Below are 18,386 nucleotides of genomic sequence, written 5' to 3' on the forward strand. Positions count from 1 at the left end.
TAGGTACCTACTAAAATGTCTAGTTAATGAATCAGCTAGTCGTGAAATAGCCTTGAAAGCTGTCGAGAATGTTTAGAGTTATATAAACATTATTATTAGCACTAAATCACATCATTAGAAATGACCGAGAGTTCCTTCTAACCATATATCAAGTGTAAGTTCGGCAGTTAATATTCTGCTGCATCCGTTGGAATTCGTGAGAATTCAATGGCTCATCGTCCCCTTGGAAGCACTCGTACCGACGGCCTTCTCGCAACTTGCTGCCTTCGCCGAACCCCAACCTCCCAATCTTAATAGCCTCGTCGCCAGGGTATGTTGCCACATCCCGAACAACACCAGACATCTCGTCCAGCTCATCAACTTTATCACTCTTGCGTCCAATGAGCAAAGGAAAGACCTTATCACCAGCAAAGGCGCCAAAGCGCAGCATCACGAAGGAATCCAATCGTTCGGTCCATCGATGGGAAAGACCTGCGTAGAGTGACAAAGCCAACAGCGGTAGCAAGTAAAGCGCCATCAAGACGGTGACTACGATGGTTCCCGCGGGAGAAATTGACGGAAGATTCATATCGGCGCCTAAATCATGGGCGATAGACCATTTGCCCCTTTGACTGGAAAGGAATTCCTGATTGGCAAGGAAAGCCGCTGATGTGAAGGCTTTCGGAATTGACTTCGCGTCTTTTTGGAATAGACTAATCCATCGCGCAATCTCTGATCCAACAGGGTACCAGTTGCCATCTATATCGATCCCAACAGACACGCACTCCAGCGGGGAGGACCCCATTAGATTGGTGAGTGGGGGGTTCGCAACGCAGGCGTATCTCAAGTTTGACGACACGTCGCCTGTAACTTTGTCGTCTGCTTCAAGGGCTGCGGCGGTTGCAATGAATGTGTCGATAAAAGAGCCAGGGCCAAAGCTTGCCAGGGCGGCCGATAACAACGGTCCTTTGCGGTCTGTTGAGAAGGGATCAAGCGATGCGGCTTTGAGAGTGCCTTCCACTGTGACCCCATCACGGCGGTAATAGCTTCCCGAATAGAAAGTGTTGAGTTGGGATAAACAGTGCTGGTCACAAAGTTCCACTGGATCTTGGTCCAGTAAGGGACCGGGTACACCCTTGTTCATATAGTTGGGTAATTCAAAGAAGCCGGCAGTGGTGTTGACAGTGACCTGGAAAAGATATTGATAATTTCCTGAGCGGTACTCTTCTTGTGTCATGTTGAGATAGAGGACCTCAGAGAAGTCCTGCCGGTTACGTGCCATCTGCCAAGGAGATTTCGTCATATTTGCTGGCATGCATGCAGTGACGCCCCAAGAATAACTTGAAGTAGAATAAGTGCGCGGCGAGTAAGAAGATGAATAGTCGGCATAAAATGCCCCTGGGCGTGAACTGCAGTCCACCGGGAAATCAGATGCTCTTATGGTCTCGTATGTAGCTGTAGAGTTCACACGTGGAGCAAATTGACGAATCAATCCTGTATTAAAGCCACTCGGGACCTGGGAGTAGTACGTCTGAGAAGACAGATCGTTGAGAGTCAAGAATTGGACTCCACTGTTGTTACTCCACAGGTTAGGTTGGTAGATATCGCCATTCGCTTTGTTCAAGGCATTGCGGACTCTCAACACGTCCTTGCCGGTATTGTGCGATGAATACAAAGAACGAGCCGGGCTGAAGTCATAGATACTGGCACTCTGTTGGGTCAAAGTCCGGACTTTGACAGACTGTGAACTGAGAAAGACCGACTGGATGGGAAATATGATGAGACCAAACACCCAGATGAAGATTGCGGTGGCCAGTAGCGTGCTACCGTATTGCCTCCATTTCCCGTACATCAGTGCTGGATACAAAGAAAAGTCCATCCACCTGCGGTCAGCCAACGTTGTGACTTGGCGTAGCCGAAGGCCCATAGGATCCTTTTGATTCTGCGCATAGATTACAGCGGCACTAGCACACACTGTGGAAATCCAGGGAAGAGTAACAACTTGAATAAAGGTCTGAATAGTCCGCATAGAGCGATAGATCTTTCTCTCTTGATCGAAATCTGCTTCGTAGTAATAATTGGAACGTGAGGTTTCAAACGAGTACGCCCAGGTCTTGTCTTTCAAGGGGCGGATTGACAGTATAACAGTCATGGCCCAGGCATAGAGGACGAGGCCCACGTAAATGATCGTGAATACAGATACCCAGGCCGATCGATGAAGCAAAGTACTGTGCCCTCGTCCTAGAATTTGTCCCGTTGAGCGCGCCTCGCTATATGATGGAAGCTCCTCATCATGTAGCGGGGGAGACTCGGACGAGGAATCGTGTCTAGTGTATTCAGGTGCGTCTTGGCGATTGTCCGAGCTTCTCGGAAGTTGCCGTAGATGGACCGCACCGTCTGCTGTCTCCATCTTGAGATTGTTTTGCCGCACGCGGAGATTCGGGGAAGAAAAGGGAAAATCAAAAGAAAAGAGATGTGGAATATTTCATAGCTTTATGTTTTACTTTTTATTCCCCGGACAGGGCTGAGCATGGCCCCCTAAAACGAGCGCCCTGAGCGCCCCATGCGATTCCATTCTTAGCTCAGTTTCAACTTGGCAACTGTCAATGTGGCGGTTAGAGAGCGCGCTATTGGCCAGTGTCAGCTTCCCCAACCATTTCGTAATTCTGAAGAGTGTCTTGCCTTTTGTACTGGGCGTTCGGCCATTATAGGTTGGAGCCTAAAGGAAATGACCAAAGTGAAAGCCAAGGTGTGCCCAGAAGAGGAAGTAGGCGATATCGGGAAGGAGCGCCGAACCTCCTGTTAGGGGTGTAGGGTGTCCATGTGTACCTATAGGTACCTAGGTAGGTATTTGATTTGGCTTATTCCACTTATTTCATCTACTGTATCTATTTACACATTATCGAAATCACTTTACAGCATACTAAGCCAATCATCCAATCTTACATTGCAACCTGATTCCGGTAGCTCGAAGATTTAGACTTAAGTGTACGCTCAACCTTACTTTAATCTTAACCCTCTCTTACCTAATAAGTTCTCATGAAGAACATTCATACACATTCTAGACTTAGCAATTTAACAGTTCCTTGAATATATGTTGACATACACTGCACGCAGGGTATCTGTTTGGCATGCAGTCCATGCAGGGTATGCGTTTGTCTGTGTGCAGACTGAGCATTTGCCTGGTTTGTCATGTTTGTCATTCTCGGAGGCTATTTATACAGCCTCCTTTCCATAGATCCATATCAGACCTCTCTTCATCTCCATCTTTCCTCTCCTCCGTAGCCTCAACAATATAATGTATCATTTCGTCGAAAGGCTGGATGCCGGAAACCAGCACTTTTGCAAGGTAAAAGCTACAAATATTCCTTCTTGACATCCTACTCGCACCCCTGAGCTATCATCTCGTACATTAAGAGTCGAAGGCAGCTTGCTACTTGGGTACACACACGCATTGTTTCTCAGCTCGTGCCCGAAACCGCCTGGATCGGGATTTGGCCAAGGCAAGAATGGTCTTCTTCTATTTCCAGAACCATCTTGCATCACACCTCCATATCTCTGCGGCCTCGGTGCCCTCCACTTCCAGGCCTATCCTTTAACCTAGCAGTCGTCCCTCTGCAGTCCCACCTGTCTCGGATTTACCAGAACTATACCAGTAATGGTTTGGAATTCCGAAGTGAAGCAATCTATGTCATCAAGTCGTTCCAAGTATCGGCAGCCTCCTGTCCACTCAGAGAGGCAACAGCGCTCTCAGCCGCATAGCACTGGTCAATCGTAGCCTGAGGAGCATTGCACGGGCTACGCAAACGGTTGCATATCAGGTCAGCCGGAGAATCGATAGTAGGCGACGAGCCGAAGGGGAAGTCATCCTGATTATTGGTGGTATACGAGTACTCGGTGCGACCATCAAGACCATACAACCAGTTTATCGTCGGGTCCGAACAGCTTCCATAGTCAAGATCGTCCGATGTGCCGGTGTTGGAGCAGTCGTCCGCAGTCACTGTGGTAGTGACCTGGAGTGTCTGGGTCTCTGTCGAAGTCACGGTGGAGGTCACAACCTGGTTGTTGGTAACAGTGCTTGTGTCGGTATGAGTGATGGTATCGGTGACTGTCTCGTACTCGGTCACGCCGGGCTCGGTGACGGTCGAGGTGCCGACAAATTCGGTGGTAGTTGAGACTGGGCCGGGCGTTGTGACAGTGGTCGTCACGGTGGGACCGTCCTCCGTCAAAGTGGTGATGTCGGTGGTCGTGGCGGTGCACGAACTAATCGTGGAGATCACAGTTTCCGTCTCGGTGGTGGTTGATGCGGAACGGCCGTCGTCGCCGGTGGTTACAGTTGCTGTGCAGGCACTGATCGTTTCGGTGACAGTGGCTGAACCGTTGCCATCGCCGTCAATAGTAACAGTCACGGTGGCAGTCGGGGTAGCCGGGCTAAAGAGATTATCGTTAGCTAATTGGCTTCTCACATCAAGCCCAGTGGTCAACTAACCAATCAGTCACAGTGACAGTCGATCCGACATTGTTGCCGTTGGCATTGTGGCCACAGTGGCTGTTATCAAACCCTCCTGGACCTATGCCCGCGCTGTCTCCATGGCCGGGAGATCCCCAGAACCCATCCTGGCTCCACTCGCCGGGATTACCAGAGCCACCGGGGGCAGGAGCTGCAAGGGTAGGAGCACCTGCAGCAGGACGGCCGAAAGAGCGGCGGGTCTTGCGTAATACATGGTTGAACTAAATATTATGGAATTAGATTGATTAAAACAGTTCAGGAAAAAGAATAAATGAAAAACCAATGGGACTATGTCGCTCGAGCCCCTATAGAAACAGACGGTTGAAAGAGTGTGATGTCGATGATTTGGAAAACAATGGCGAAGATGCGCAGCTATATACATTAGCAAGTATGCTAAATTACATCACTGGCAGGAGCCATTTGCCAATTCGGCACTTTGAAAACAAAGGCACTCAGAGGTATGTTCGTCGGTTGACTGAATGCTAGAGTTTCAAGAATGTCAATTCCCATGGCTCGAGCTGGGAACATGCAGCTGGTTACTTTATCCGGATGAAGTATCCATGGTCTTTGCGGCCAATAACCACAGGACTTGTACTAGAAGGCCGAGGTGACGGTATTGTCAGGTTATTCTCAAGCTTTGATAGCCCAGCTGTCTGTCTGTTGAACTTGATATAATTGTTTTGGCGTACTCACTGCCTTCCCCGTACCCTTGGATTGAGGAAAACTATCTTCTCCCATGGATATTACATGAGGCCGTCTATCCTGTAGACCTACTCTCGAGTATACGAAGACATAGTCCTAGTCAGGTCCAAGATATTTCTTGATGTTACCTGATTCGAGAGCAGGAAGATCAAAGAATCTCGCGTAAGTATGGCATGGATACACGCCAAAAGAGCCCCAACTGGCATCACTAAGGTTAGGAATGCGATGTATCATTGCTAGAACGTGGGCTCCCTATCTTTCCCTTTGTACTATGCTATACTTTGTGTCAATGTGCTTATACGTATATCACTTATGTCCAGTACGGTCTATACCATGAGATGGAAAAGACCCCTGAGTTGAAGCTCTGTAAGAATATGATAGCTATGGGTTGGAAAGGTGGTTCATGGGTAAGGCGGCTGGGCCACATTCCAGAACTGCCAAATTGCTCATTCTTCGGAGAGAGAGCTATGGTTCTGTCAATGTAGATCTGGCTTAAGTACTCTATGGTGGCTTTGAATAGTGTCTAAGGTCAGTGAGGTCTTCCTGTATGGATGTTGCTTACCCCACGCTTCTCCACGAAATTCAGAAAAAGAAGTGCTTTGAGCCGTGCAAAATGTCATGTCCATGGTTTTCTCTACAATTCAGCAGTAGCATGCTTTTATTTATCATTCAAGAGGTAGATTTGGATTTGATATCCTATTCCGTAAATTTCGTACACAGCACAGTCCTTGGGTATAGAAGCTTTAGCTTCACTGTTGAGGGAACTAGCAGGAAAGAAGTCACCAGCAAAGCATTCACCTCAACAAAAGTCAAACTCGACCGAAGCAGTCCATGTGGCGCCGAGCTTCTTCGACGAATTTGCCAATGAATTCGACGCAATTGTTCCTGCTTTTCAGAATCCGCAGTTATATAGTGAAAGAAGTTGTTCATAAGATGGAAATAGAACGTTCAAAAGAAGAAAAGAATTGGTTGACAGGGTCAGTTCTAAAGGGGCATTCGTTCCCAGAACTACATAGTAAAGTAATAGTCTCTCCTTTCTTCTTTTCTTAGTCCGATATATACAGGATCATATTAACCTCTCCTGCTTCCCTCTTCTCTAAGAATTAACCGCCCTTTTTCAGGATTAGGCATTCTAAAGTGTGTTTCCAGCATTGGTTGGGACGCTTGCCTGGGCCGCCGAAGCTGCACTTGCAGTTGCAATGTTGAGGCCGGCGAAATTAGAGAAGAACTTAGTATCGGCGTTCGTAAACTGATCCCCATTGTTTGTTTGGATATTAGTCACGCAATCCCTCTTAAGGTAGCCGGCGCATTCTTTGTTGGCAGTAGCACTCGGCGAGCTAAAGAGTTGACCGACGAAATCTCCAACGATTTGGGTGACATTGTTGAAGACACAACCTTCGAAGAGACCTTGGCCGTCGTCGGTGCCCTCAATGGCGTGGCCGCTGTTGTCCTCCCACACGCTGTTGACGGCATGGAAGAGCGTCTTACCGCTCAGTGCAGGGCTGCGGCCGGATGTGCGGTACACGTAGTTGTCTAACGGACGGTTAGTATCTTCGAATTGCCTACATATTTATATCAAGCAAGTATGATTTGAGGCACTTACTTGCAAATGTGATCTGGTCATCGGCTCCGACAAGCTCCAATCCCCAGTAGTTTTGTCCGTCGCACGAAGTAGAGAAGTTAGTTGCGCCATTCATGAAGCTGTTGGAGATAGTGACATGAGCGTTGGCTTCGTGGCCAAAGACATAGTGTACACGGCCAGTGTATTGAGTCTAGTTACAATACAGTTAGAATTCAGTAAAGGAGTTGTCATGGAGAGTTTGACTAACCGTAACATGGTCAATCCAGACCTTCGAAGTGCCAGAGAGTGTGATAGCGTCACCACCCCAGACAAGTTGTGGGTTGAGGTTGGTGATCATGATGTTCTGTACAATGATGTTGGAGGCACGGACTATTCTCAGCCCTTTGCCGAGGAGTACGCCCTTGTTTCCGACTCCGATAATCGTCTTGTCTGATTGAACGGTAATTCCTGTGGTTCCAGCAGTATCCCACTCGTACGGCTCGGACGGTTTACCGTCGCATCCTTTTCCGATATCTATCGTGGACTGGCAACCATCCTCAAAGGAACCGTATGCCTTGCAGATGTTTCCCTTGGTTGTCCCTTCCGTTCCGATGAAATCGAATGTCTTGTCGATGATGATGACCTGAGGATCATCAGAACCCAGAAGTTCGATTAGATGTTTGACATCGGTTGGATAAACTGGCGTCGCATCACCACCTCCCGTAACTCCGTATGCAAATCCTGGGGGCGAGCCAGTAACCGAAACCGCATCGGCTCGCTTGGCTGGGCTGCTTGCAACTGCCACAGCGGCGAATAGTAAACCGAGGCTGAACTTCATATTGGATTCAGAAGCCTGCAGTTGCGGCAATGACTGTGAAGATGGCTGGCGAAAATGGTTCTGCTAGATAGGGAAAATAATCCAATTCTACTAGGATCATTGGGACTTCTTATGCCTCTTGCCAAGCTGTGGCCTTTTGTCGAGACATTATCGAAGTTGTCTCACATGTGTCGATGGGAAATGTCTATGTGAAACCGATCCTTCAATTGTTTTTATGTGGGGCTGTCAATGAACTTCCATACAGCTATACGGAGTAAAATCTACTTCCGTAGTAATTAAGTAACATATCTATGTTGTACTCCGTATTCATAATTTTATTTAATAGAGTAGGATGCTTTAGTCCTAAATTTAGCCTATTCTGGTGTTCTAAGGGCACGAACGTCTCCAGGGTTCCTCGTCTGCATAGATTAATTGCTTGCCCCACAGGGAAAATTTGGGAAATTTCGGAGATTTAGGAAGCTTCTTCCACGGAATACTCCGTTTTCCGCACGGAGTAGTGGTCACTATAGGAGTGATCTGCAGGGGTAAGAGAGGTAAGAGACGATATATATCTGCTCAGGCCGGTCTACTGTAGCGGATAAAATATTTAAGTGGAGCAAAGGTGGAAAGAGAGTGATTAATACGGTTATATCGGCTACAACATATGAATGAGAACTACGGAGTACGGGTATCAACGCCTGTCAACTGGCTAGGTACAATCCTTTGTCTCGGATTAGGCTGGTAGATCGTCTCTTACCCCCTACAAACCATTCTTGCAGGGATTTTCAAAAGCGTAGTACACAGTGCCAACACAATACTTCGGAAAGATGAAACCACTGCCGATTTTACATTTTCCGGAAATTTTCCTAGTTTGTGTACTCCGTATTCCGTGCGGAGTACATACTAGATACTTGATTGAATTAAAACTAAGTATGTAGATCAAGATGTCAGTTCGCTTATTTGAAACACCAGGATACGCGGAGTTTAGGACATAGCGCATGCTATCCGATCATAACGTAAGAGATCTGCAGCGCTCCGTGATTCGTTCCTGATGATGACAGTACTTTCGTGGAATGGAGATCAGTGAGAGTCAATGGCATACCAGGATTAGGAGGTTAGTCGTGACGGTGATGTTGTTTGTCATAGGTAATGATTAAAGAAGTTGTAATACACGGTCTTATGCCTTGATTCCGTTATGCTAGATACTTGTCTGTTCGAGTTTAAAGTAAAATGATGGGACAAGCATTCGATTGAAATCCAGGCACCACTTCGTATCACCATGTCTTATATGAGTCCTTGATGTAGCTGGACAGGCTGACCAAGACATATCTCTTCATTCAATAACCCCTAGGTTGCGTATTAAAGCCGAGCTTGAACTGGGCCACCAGACTATTCAATTGGGACCTTATTTAGTATGTAGTTCAGATCACGATAATTTGCAGCTTAATTTCCAAGCTATTCAAGATCGACACTTCCTAACTTTGCCCAAGCAAGGTGGATTTCCACTCTGAACGCTAAATATTAATAATTGTGATATTGTAATCATGTCAATAAGTCAATGCGATCCACCATATCACATGCATCTATATGGATACCTTGTCCATATTCCGTATTCAGCTTCGAATTGCTCTTGTTATTGGGAGAGCTCGCTGGGAAGAGCTTCAGTGATACACTGGAGTTTCTACACCGCTAGTCTCTGAGTCTTCGAAAGACCGGAGAATCTGATCGACCTAAGTAGAGAGCCAATCCACGCAACGTTTACACCCGTGGACCAGAAAGTCGACTTATGCGATTGTTATACAGCCTAAGTCAGTGTTGTTCATCTCATTTCACAAAACCATGGTTTATGAAGGGCAAAATACAGTCTGCTGAAGATGTCATCCTCCGTGGCCCATATTTTAGTCCATATTGTAGCTGGAGATCCCCGAGCAAGCAACGAATAGAAGATGGATCAACATATATAATCAGAGCTATTGGTAGTTATTAAAGAATGAAACTTGTACTTGTAGGTGTTGAAATTGTCACAATATCCAAGATTCTTATGCGTAGCATTCGTGATCGGGGAGGATTTGGATTCTCCAACCGGAACAGGGTATAATGTAACACATTGACCTTATTTCTAGTCCCGTAGGCCTTTAGGACGAGCGAGGAGCATCGAAATGCATGGTCGACCTACAATATAATTTAGGAGCATCTTTGAATATGATTTAGGAGTCAAAGATGCTTGAGAATCAGGAGCTAATGAAACTATTAGTTACAGATGTGGCTGATTCAGAAGCGCTGGCCCCAAGTGCCAAGTTTCTCTGGTTCAAAGGTACATTCGTCGCTTTCATATTGTAAAGTAAGAAGCATTAATCATGATAAATGAAAAGATACAGAACAGCCACCTAATGTACAGAGGATTCATGAGACCAGGGTATCAACCCACAGCAAGCAAACTGAAAGGAAAAAGTGATAACAATCTAAGAGAATCGGAAGCAAAAAGCAATAGCATTCTGAGAGGATTGAAAGCAAAAATAGGGGGACATCCAGCTTCTCACGGAACAGCTCATAGGCCCTCTCTAAAATGAACGAGAACGCTGAGCCGAAGGGGCATCCACAGGCTCCTGCATTAACCAAGCCAGTCAGTGTTTAAACTTCTTGAAGATCTTTTTGCGGAGTAGAGCACGAACCGAGCTGGCGCGCCGCTTGCGACCGTTGCTTTCTCTAACTCCGGCGTCAGCAGTCTCATTCTGAGACTTGTTGATCTCTCCTCCAACACAAACGCGGTTATTTCGGCCATTTACCCGAATACCCGCGAGAGCGCGGATATTGACAGGCCGGGGGTAACCCATATCATCGTGGAGAGCATTTGCGCGGTTCAGCGCAGCGATGATGACAGCAGCGATGGAACTCAGGCGAGGGGCCTCCTGGTGAGTTGGATCAGTGGGAGAATCCATTCCAGGAGACGACACCATGATGGTGTTTTCATCACCAGTTACGGTGATTGAGTGGTCGATGTAAATATTGATGGGGGAAGCCCATGGGTCGTCCATGTCGTTCTGGTCGACGCTCATGACAGTGGTGCCGCTGGGTCTGGTAACAGACAATGTGTATGGGGGTGGAGCTGTGCCCGGAGTGGAAGTAGAAGTAGGTGTAGAGGTAGATATAGAAGAAGTATTGCGACTTGCCCGGACTTCGGCGAGCTTATGCAGTTGGTGTCGCAAAGAGTCTGATGGAGGCATCATTGTGAATGAGGTTATGCTATTCTCTTTTAATGGCGTTTGTAGTGATATGACCAGAGTGAAGAAGAAAAGTGCAACGGGCTGTCGGGGTATTTAAGGTCCAGCGTTTGTTCATTTCGTTTGAACGGGCACAAACAATAGGAAAGAAACAATCAATAGACAATCAATAGACAGCCAATCAGAGACCGTTACGGGCCATTGACTTGCCTAATTGGGATCCTTGAATGGACTTCTATTGTTCTCAATAGAGATCACGTGATTGCTATTGTTCATGGGGTATCAATAGAAAAAAGAAAACTATGTACCAGGTACTTGAACCGCAGTAGGTACAGCCGTAATCAACAATGTACCTCTACATTCAGTGCCACAGTTTCGCTAGTGTAGAAAATGCGCTTCCAATTCTCTTCCCAAAAAGCAAATCGGAACACTGCGCCGGTCCACAAGCCCCTGACCGTGGAGCAGTCCTTCATAGAGCGCGTTTGTGTCACCATACGCAAACGAACTGGATGCCAGATGATCGGATGGCCCTTCTTCGGTCGGTCGGAAATCTCTGCTGATGCCTACACCTTCTGGGAAGTGGGCATGTCTGGTCAGGTTATTGGCTGGTCTTTCATGGGCGCAGGGCATCAGACCCTAGCGATAGGGTTGCTTGGCTCCTTACTGCTAGACGGGATATCGGAACCAGGGAGGTCTGGGTGTGGTTGGCCCGGGTAGTATCGCCCACCTGGGTGAAGAGATTGCGCCGTCTGCAAATAGTTATTAGCGAGGACAACAGCCCTTATAGATTGCCCGAGTTATACCGGTGTTTCTGTCGCGTCCGACATCCAAACCGTTACGGGTTGGTACTGACTTCGCGGAAATCATCTCCTTCAACTTCCACCTCGCGATCCCGAATCCGGCGCATCAAAGCCAGAAAATTGCTTTGTTGGAACTTTTCGCTCTGTTCATTGCGCACGCTGTCGAGCAGTTGCCCTGCTGTCCGTGCAAGTTCATCTGCATCTCGACTCTGTGTTTCTGGGTTCTGCTTATCACTCTGGGGAATAAGATCCGATCCGAGACGAATCTGCTCTTGGATTGCCGGCTCGGAAATGTCGACTTTGTTTGTCTCCTGCAAGTGCTCCTGGTTATCTTGCTGAGCAATATCGACTCCTTGCAACTCCATATCTGCCCGGGCCTGATCAAAGGCAGCCTCAAAAGCGGATTCGTCGAACTGCTGCGTGTTTTGTTGCTCGGTCTGCATACCCTGCAAGGGCTGCATCTGATTCATGGAGGAGCCATACATCTGGTAGCTTGGCGTGAAAGATGGTTGATAGGCACCATGCATTTGCGGGGTTTGCTGGGCAAGGGACATAGGCCCTTGTTGTTGAGCCATGAATTCAGCGTGCCAACCCCCATGTGCCGCTGCTGGTGCAATATGTGGTCTTTGTAGTTGCGATACAGGGTGTGAGGGCCCCGAGATCTGTAAGTTCTGGAAGTCCGATGCCCAACTTGCGTTGCTCGCACCGTGTGCAGCTGGGTGGTGTACCGCGGCATGTTGTGATGGTGCTCCAAAATGGGCGGGATGTTGCAAGTTGGGCAACGCAGGGCCGGCGAGATTGCCTTCGAATGCGGCGAACTCCGGGTCGAGTATTCCTTCTTGGGAGTTCTGAGAGCGGAAACCCTACAGTATACATTTAGCATTAACGGAATGATGTAAATTCAGAAGCGCTACCGACCTGGACAGGCGATTGACGCGAAGTCAACCGGTCTTGCTGAAGGGTCCGGTCAACAGATGTATGCTTCTGGAAGTTCTGAAGGGCATTTGACGGCCCGCACAGCGCATCACCCATAATGACGTGCTTAGATGGACCAAAACCGAGCGAGAAGTCTAGTGGTGCTATTTTCGTCTTGTAATCAGCTGCTAGCACAAATTACAGCAATAATAGAAATGAAAGATGTAGAACTTCAGAAGAGACTCCGGCCACGCCACGCCTGCCGTGGGGTTGCCGACGGCCGAGGCTCATCACGTGCATAGATTCAGGTAACGTGACTGGGCCAAACCACACGATAAGATACGAGAAGGGCCAGGTTGTTTGGCTGAAAGGGAGAGAGCTACTCCGACTCCCCACGCTTCCACAGCTGTCAATTTTATTGTTTGCTTTATTTAATCCACCATGGTAATTGTTTTTTCGACTACATGGATTTGAGCTTGTTTCACAATCCCATCGCTAACAGCTTCAACCCTTCAGGCGACCCCTCAGGTTATCTCGAATTCCGGGCACGAGGAGATGATTGTATGTGCTAAGATACGAACCTGCAATGGCGGTCTATATGGTTCCACAATGTACGCGAGCTAACTGAGCTATGTTTAATATAGCACGATGCTGGCTTGGACTATTACGGCCGCCGGTTGGCCACATGTTCATCTGACAAAACGATAAAGATCTTTGAGATTGAAGGAGAATCACACCGGCTAGTCGAGACGCTGAAGGGGTAAGCTGGTCTTCTTTGTGTGTGCAGCTGGATATTTGGTCGCTGACATAGTCATTTGATAGCCACGAGGGCGCTGTGTGGTGTGTCGCATGGGTGAGTGATACCCCAAAACATCAGCCATGGTAGCGCGCAATCAGACTGACCATGCGATTCTCTCGACCTAGGCCCACCCGAAATTCGGGACAATTCTAGCCTCATCTTCCTACGACGGCAAGGTTCTGATCTGGCGGGAACAACCCCAGAATGCGACCTCGCCCTCCGGTGGTAGCACATGGACCAAGGTCTTCGATTTCTCCCTTCACACGGCCTCCGTGAACATGGTCTCCTGGGCTCCCCATGAGAGCGGATGTCTTCTTGCCTGCGCTTCTTCCGACGGCCACATTAGCGTGCTCGAGTTCCGTGACAACAACTGGACCCACCAGACCTTCCATGCCCACGGAATGGGCGTCAACTCTATCAGCTGGGCCCCCGCGGCCTTTGCTGGTAGCCTCATTAGCTCTAACCCTGGACCCGGCCAACAGCGTCGGTTTGTTACCGGTGGCAGCGACAACCTGGTCAAGATCTGGGAGTATAAGTATGTCCATTGATAAAACATGCCGAACATACAGCTATGACGTGAACTGACTAAATGCCCTTTAGCGCGGAGTCCAAATCTTACAACCTCACTCAAACCCTCGAGGGACACTCCGACTGGGTCCGCGATGTGGCCTGGTCCCCGAGCATCCTCTCCAAGTCCTACATCGCCTCCGCCGCGCAAGACAAGACCGTTCGCATCTGGACCTCTGATGCTTCCAACCCGGGCCAGTGGTCCAGCCAAACACTGGAGTTTGACACTGTTCTGTGGCGTGTTAGCTGGAGTCTCAGCGGCAACATCCTTGCCGTCAGCGGAGGTGATAACAAGGTCAGTTTGTGGAAGGAGAACCTCAAGGGGGAGTGGGAGAAGGTCAAGGATATCGAAGAGTAGTGGTTGTTTCAATTTCGATGTGTCATTTATTCCCTTCCTCAACGCATAATATTCTTTCTAACCAAAAGCTATATTGCTTGTTACCATAAATACTGTTCCACTAAGCCGAGAATCCTATGTCAATTTCCAGCGCTTTGGGCGAGCTTGATCTATTTCATTCCCTATCTCGTCCACCGCCCAGATCCCAGAAAATTGAAGACGAAACTAAAGCAAATAAAGACAGAAAAGAAAAGCAAACGAAAAGTGTAGAAGACATTGGACGTGGCCCTCACACGTCCCAAAAGATGAATGGCCCTCTGGCATCTGGCTCCTTCATGTCCACCCACCGTCCCAGCATCATGCGCCCGCCGGGTACTATGACAGCCTCATAGCCATGAATCCAGCCCTCGCCATCCATCACGGCGGAGAAAGGCTGCTCCTCTTCATCATCATCCTCATCCGCTTCGACGACGGTAAAACAGATCCGTGTCCATCCCTCGAAGCCACCATGGGGGACAGCAATCTCTTCGGTGAAACCGAACACAGGGTTTCCTACCTCATGGGTGGCATCATGGGATCTCTGTTTGCCATCGAAATATACCCGCTCAGTATCGACCCCACCAGCGGGAGGGATGATCTTGCTGCATTGCGCGGGCCAGAACTGTCCAGAGGAGGGTTGGAGGTCAAGAGTCTCACCATTTGTTAGCGTGGTGGAATAGCCTTCCAAACCACTCGCCTTCTACTTACCATTATGTCGATTCCGTCACCGTGTGTCTCAAGATCAGCGCATGTCTGGCGCTGGTTGGCCTTTTGCAGGTCTGACAGCGGATGTATGCACGCTGATCGAACACTAATGTCAGCTTGAGGTCATGGTTAGGTTTCCTTTCTATTGATGGACTTGCAGTAGTATCCAAGCCACGATGGGCTTAGTCTGGATGCCTCGGTCGGAATATCCTTTCGCGCCTTAGGCGTCATATCCGCAGGCAGCTCAGAGAAGGATTCTTGGAAGGTAAGCTCGGAAGCGTTCAGCAAGTGACGTTGCCAGAAATTGCGCAAGTCCAGCAACTTAGCGAGATCAAGGTTATCGTGGTCGATGAATGCCTTGCCCACCTCGTCTGCATATGAGTAGACTTTTTGATATCGTAGTCAGTTCGACGACAGGGTTCGGTGATGGTTGGATCGAGAGCAAACGAACTTAGGCACTGTGTATAGGAAAGATCAGTGAATATGTCTCCAGTAGATCATTCGACGAAACGCGCGTACAAGCTGGAGGGCATAAAAGAGCGGCGAGCAATTTCGTCCTTTTCTAAACTCGCTCAGGAAATCTACCCCTTTGAGGGTCTCATGTATACGTTGCAGGGTCTTTGAGGTCGCTCCAGGACCGACGGGTAGCTTCAGAGACTCCTCAAGCATAGTCTGCATGACTTCCATCCAGAGGTATTGACGGGCGTCTTCCTCCCCTTTGAATTGGATCGGAGATCTTAGTACAATGGCGCGGATCTGGTATTCATATTTCAACTCCCCAGAGCGTCTTCCCGGGGCAATGTCGTAGTGTTTGCCAAAGCGATCTCGCCAGATGCCCGACTCCGAACTGAAGACCTTTTCCCACATCTCTTTGCAAGACTGGGAGAGATGGAGGATGTCACGATCATTAGGGAGACAGCATGCAATATCCTGGAGAATCTGTTGATCTCAAATATCAATGGCTGCAAACTACATTGCAGATGTATAGACATATACTTGCCTCGGTTGGAAGCTCAAGCAGCCAGCTTCGAGTACTTTGCATGGCAGTTGGAGCGAACTGTAGGAGGTCGTTATGCGACATATCTGTGCTTGTGGTATAGTATTCAGTATGCCATTGCGCAGTCTGAAGAGTGTTCTAAAGCGTGGGACTCACTGCATGTGCCACGGAATATGTGAGGGAGCGAATGTAAGGGCGAAGAGCGAATTAAACGCGATAAAAGTTCGATGTGCATATTCGCGTGTCCTTGAAGTGAATGATTTCTCAATATGCGATACCATCATCAGTCTCAATTAATAGGGCTAATGTTTGTTTTCTTGGCCATATTGGAACATATGTTACTTTGTGATTGACCTTACTTGTGACAAAAGAACAAACACGGACATAAAGAGATGAAGAACGGTGTGCATGAACCTCTTCACCGGACCAAATGGAGCACATGCCCCCGATGTTGATACATGTAGGTTCTCTCTCACATGCTATATATGTTGGGAGAGATGACGTCTCTGTAGGCTTTCAGTCACTCCCCAACCATCTGCCAGCAGACCCTTAACCTCCTCGAGGCTGAGCCCACTCATTTCAGGGTAAATTGCCCATACAGCAACCCACCCAACCACACAGACAAATGCATAGAGAGCAAAAGTCCATGAGGGTGAGATCCATTCCATCATAGGTAGGAAAGTAAGACCGATGATAAAGTTTGATCCCCAGTTGGTTGCAGTGGCCAGTCCTGACCCCAGGGAACGTACATTCAGAGGGAAAAGTTCAGACTGCTGCCAGGGGACATTGCCGAGTCCAAGGGCATATGCCGCAGTATAGACAGTAAGACAGAACAGAATTGCAAGGGGCACAACAGAACTAACACTATCGTGGTTGTCTTGACGGCCACTTGGAGGTTGCGAGTTCCATTTGTTGTCCACTGACGAAAACGAGAAAGCGCAGACGACCAGAGCAACAACCATGACAGGGATTGAATACAGGAGAATGCGCCGGCGACCGATCTTGTCAATCAGCACAAATGCAAGCAGCGTGAAGACAAAGTTCGTCATAGCCACCGAAAGGGATGTCAGTGTCGGCGAGGAGAACGAAAGGGAGGAGAAGATGGTTGCAGAAAAATACATCAGGCTGTTGAAGCCGCAGAGCTGCTGGACCGCCTGGAGCATCATCGCTATGATCAATGCTCTTCTATTTCCACCGTGCAACAACTGCTGACCCCGTTGGATGGTATCATGTAACCACTGCGGCTTTGTGCCACGAGACTTGGTTAGACCCATGTCCGAAACCTCTTGGAGTCCCATCTCCGATGCCTCTTGGGCAATTTCCCCACTTATATTGCGTAAAACACGATCCACCACCTTGTCATGTCCAGGGCAATCCTGATAGATCTTAATCAGCACTGTCTTCGCCTGGGCATCGAATCCAGCCTGGACCAGCCATCGAGGCGTCTCGGGTAGCAGAGCAAGGATTGCAAGCTGGAAGAAAGCCGGAAATGCTCCAATTCCCACAATCCATCGCCAGCCTCCAGTTGTACTAGAAAACAGCCACCCGACTATGTATGCCACCACCTGGCCACCGGTGATGAACAGACTGAGAATCGTGACAAGTCTTCCTCTTGCATGTGAAGGAGCCAGCTCGGAGATGTACCTAGAGAGATTACTCAGCATGTTAGCAATCATCAGTCCTTCCACAGTCATATTTTTGTCATGGCTCAAGATACTCAGTCCCGCCTGACATGACAACACGACCACATGACACAGCCAACCTACAATGGGGTCACCGCACTCGCGCTACCAACAGCAAGACCAACAATACTGCGCCCAAGGATCATACCCCAAACCTGGCTTGTAAAGGCCTGTACCAAAGCTCCAAGTGCGAATAACAGATCTGCACCAAGTATGACCTTCCGACGGCCAAACTTGTCCGCCAGAACCCCGGTAAACGGGCTCGCAATCAACGCAAATAGGCTGGTACAGGATGTTATGAGGCTTTTATCGAGTGTCGTTAATGTCCGGCCCGAAAGATCTGACCCGATGGTCACCAAGGTAGACGAAATAACACCTGTGCTACAAGTTCCGACGATGGTTAGTGAATGGGAGGATCAATGGAGCAATATGGCATGCTTGGTAGGAGCTAGCTTACTCATATCCAAATAGTAGACCACTTATCCCAGCGGAGAATGTCAACGCCCATATGAACCAGCCTCCTGAGTATTCCAGCTCAGAGGCCAAGCTCTCATCATGCTCATTGTCATCATGATCTGAAGAGGGGCGGGATGAGGCGAGCAAAGGGGCGTGAGAACCTGACTGGTCTTGCTCATCTGCACCTGACATATCTTCGGACTCTTCCAGCTCTAGCCCTGAGGTATTATCTGAAATTTATCTCCTGGGCATCTGAGACAGTAAAGTGATGTCCGGGGTTGATCACGATAAGCCGATAA

General features: G+C 48.5%; 9 protein-coding genes across 9 annotated transcripts; 1 reads left to right on the forward strand and 8 right to left on the reverse strand.

Moving 5' to 3' along the window:
- Nucleotides 1–148: 148 nt before the first annotated feature.
- N7525_008469 (uncharacterized protein) lies at nucleotides 149–2,389 on the reverse strand (the record flags this gene model as incomplete). The annotated part of the gene is made up of 1 exon (XM_002561776.2): nucleotides 149–2,389. The coding sequence occupies one exon, from the start codon at nucleotides 2,387–2,389 to the stop codon at nucleotides 149–151; it is 2,241 nt and encodes a 746-aa protein (XP_002561822.2).
- A 1,276-nt stretch (nucleotides 2,390–3,665) lies between these two features.
- N7525_008470 (uncharacterized protein) lies at nucleotides 3,666–4,909 on the reverse strand (the record flags this gene model as incomplete). Its single annotated transcript, XM_002562524.2, has 3 exons — nucleotides 3,666–4,410; nucleotides 4,469–4,710; nucleotides 4,892–4,909. 3 exons carry the CDS (start codon nucleotides 4,907–4,909, stop codon nucleotides 3,666–3,668), a joined length of 1,005 nt encoding a protein of 334 aa, XP_002562570.2.
- A 1,414-nt stretch (nucleotides 4,910–6,323) lies between these two features.
- Nucleotides 6,324–7,590, reverse strand: N7525_008471 (polysaccharide lyase family 1 protein; the record flags this gene model as incomplete). The annotated part of the gene is made up of 3 exons (XM_002562526.2): nucleotides 6,324–6,724; nucleotides 6,795–6,963; nucleotides 7,021–7,590. The coding sequence occupies 3 exons, from the start codon at nucleotides 7,588–7,590 to the stop codon at nucleotides 6,324–6,326; spliced, it is 1,140 nt and encodes a 379-aa protein (XP_002562572.1).
- Nucleotides 7,591–10,193: 2,603 nt separating this feature from the next.
- Nucleotides 10,194–10,796, reverse strand: N7525_008472 (uncharacterized protein; the record flags this gene model as incomplete). The annotated part of the gene is made up of 1 exon (XM_061214406.1): nucleotides 10,194–10,796. One exon carries the CDS (start codon nucleotides 10,794–10,796, stop codon nucleotides 10,194–10,196), a length of 603 nt encoding a protein of 200 aa, XP_061068837.1.
- Nucleotides 10,797–11,419: 623 nt separating this feature from the next.
- Nucleotides 11,420–12,622, reverse strand: pex20 (the record flags this gene model as incomplete). Its single annotated transcript, XM_002562528.1, has 3 exons — nucleotides 11,420–11,539; nucleotides 11,644–12,453; nucleotides 12,509–12,622. 3 exons carry the CDS (start codon nucleotides 12,620–12,622, stop codon nucleotides 11,420–11,422), a joined length of 1,044 nt encoding a protein of 347 aa, XP_002562574.1.
- Nucleotides 12,623–12,946: 324 nt separating this feature from the next.
- On the forward strand, nucleotides 12,947–14,229 carry sec13 (GTPase-activating protein SEC13; the record flags this gene model as incomplete). The annotated part of the gene is made up of 6 exons (XM_002562529.1): nucleotides 12,947–12,949; nucleotides 13,022–13,066; nucleotides 13,150–13,265; nucleotides 13,328–13,358; nucleotides 13,430–13,839; nucleotides 13,905–14,229. The coding sequence occupies 6 exons, from the start codon at nucleotides 12,947–12,949 to the stop codon at nucleotides 14,227–14,229; spliced, it is 930 nt and encodes a 309-aa protein (XP_002562575.1).
- Nucleotides 14,230–14,497: 268 nt separating this feature from the next.
- N7525_008475 (uncharacterized protein) lies at nucleotides 14,498–14,958 on the reverse strand (the record flags this gene model as incomplete). Its single annotated transcript, XM_061214407.1, has 2 exons — nucleotides 14,498–14,869; nucleotides 14,956–14,958. 2 exons carry the CDS (start codon nucleotides 14,956–14,958, stop codon nucleotides 14,498–14,500), a joined length of 375 nt encoding a protein of 124 aa, XP_061068838.1.
- Nucleotides 14,959–15,081: 123 nt separating this feature from the next.
- On the reverse strand, nucleotides 15,082–15,819 carry N7525_008476 (uncharacterized protein; the record flags this gene model as incomplete). Its single annotated transcript, XM_061214408.1, has 3 exons — nucleotides 15,082–15,338; nucleotides 15,404–15,410; nucleotides 15,472–15,819. The coding sequence occupies 3 exons, from the start codon at nucleotides 15,817–15,819 to the stop codon at nucleotides 15,082–15,084; spliced, it is 612 nt and encodes a 203-aa protein (XP_061068839.1).
- A 609-nt stretch (nucleotides 15,820–16,428) lies between these two features.
- On the reverse strand, nucleotides 16,429–18,279 carry N7525_008477 (putative MFS myo-inositol transporter; the record flags this gene model as incomplete). Its single annotated transcript, XM_002562531.2, has 3 exons — nucleotides 16,429–17,593; nucleotides 17,716–18,012; nucleotides 18,089–18,279. 3 exons carry the CDS (start codon nucleotides 18,277–18,279, stop codon nucleotides 16,429–16,431), a joined length of 1,653 nt encoding a protein of 550 aa, XP_002562577.2.
- Between the last annotated feature and the right edge of the window lie 107 nt (nucleotides 18,280–18,386).

Source organism: Penicillium rubens (assembly GCF_028828025.1).
Source record: "Penicillium rubens strain IBT 27055 chromosome Unknown utg000003l_segment0_segment0, whole genome shotgun sequence".
NCBI lineage: Eukaryota > Fungi > Ascomycota > Eurotiomycetes > Eurotiales > Aspergillaceae > Penicillium > Penicillium rubens.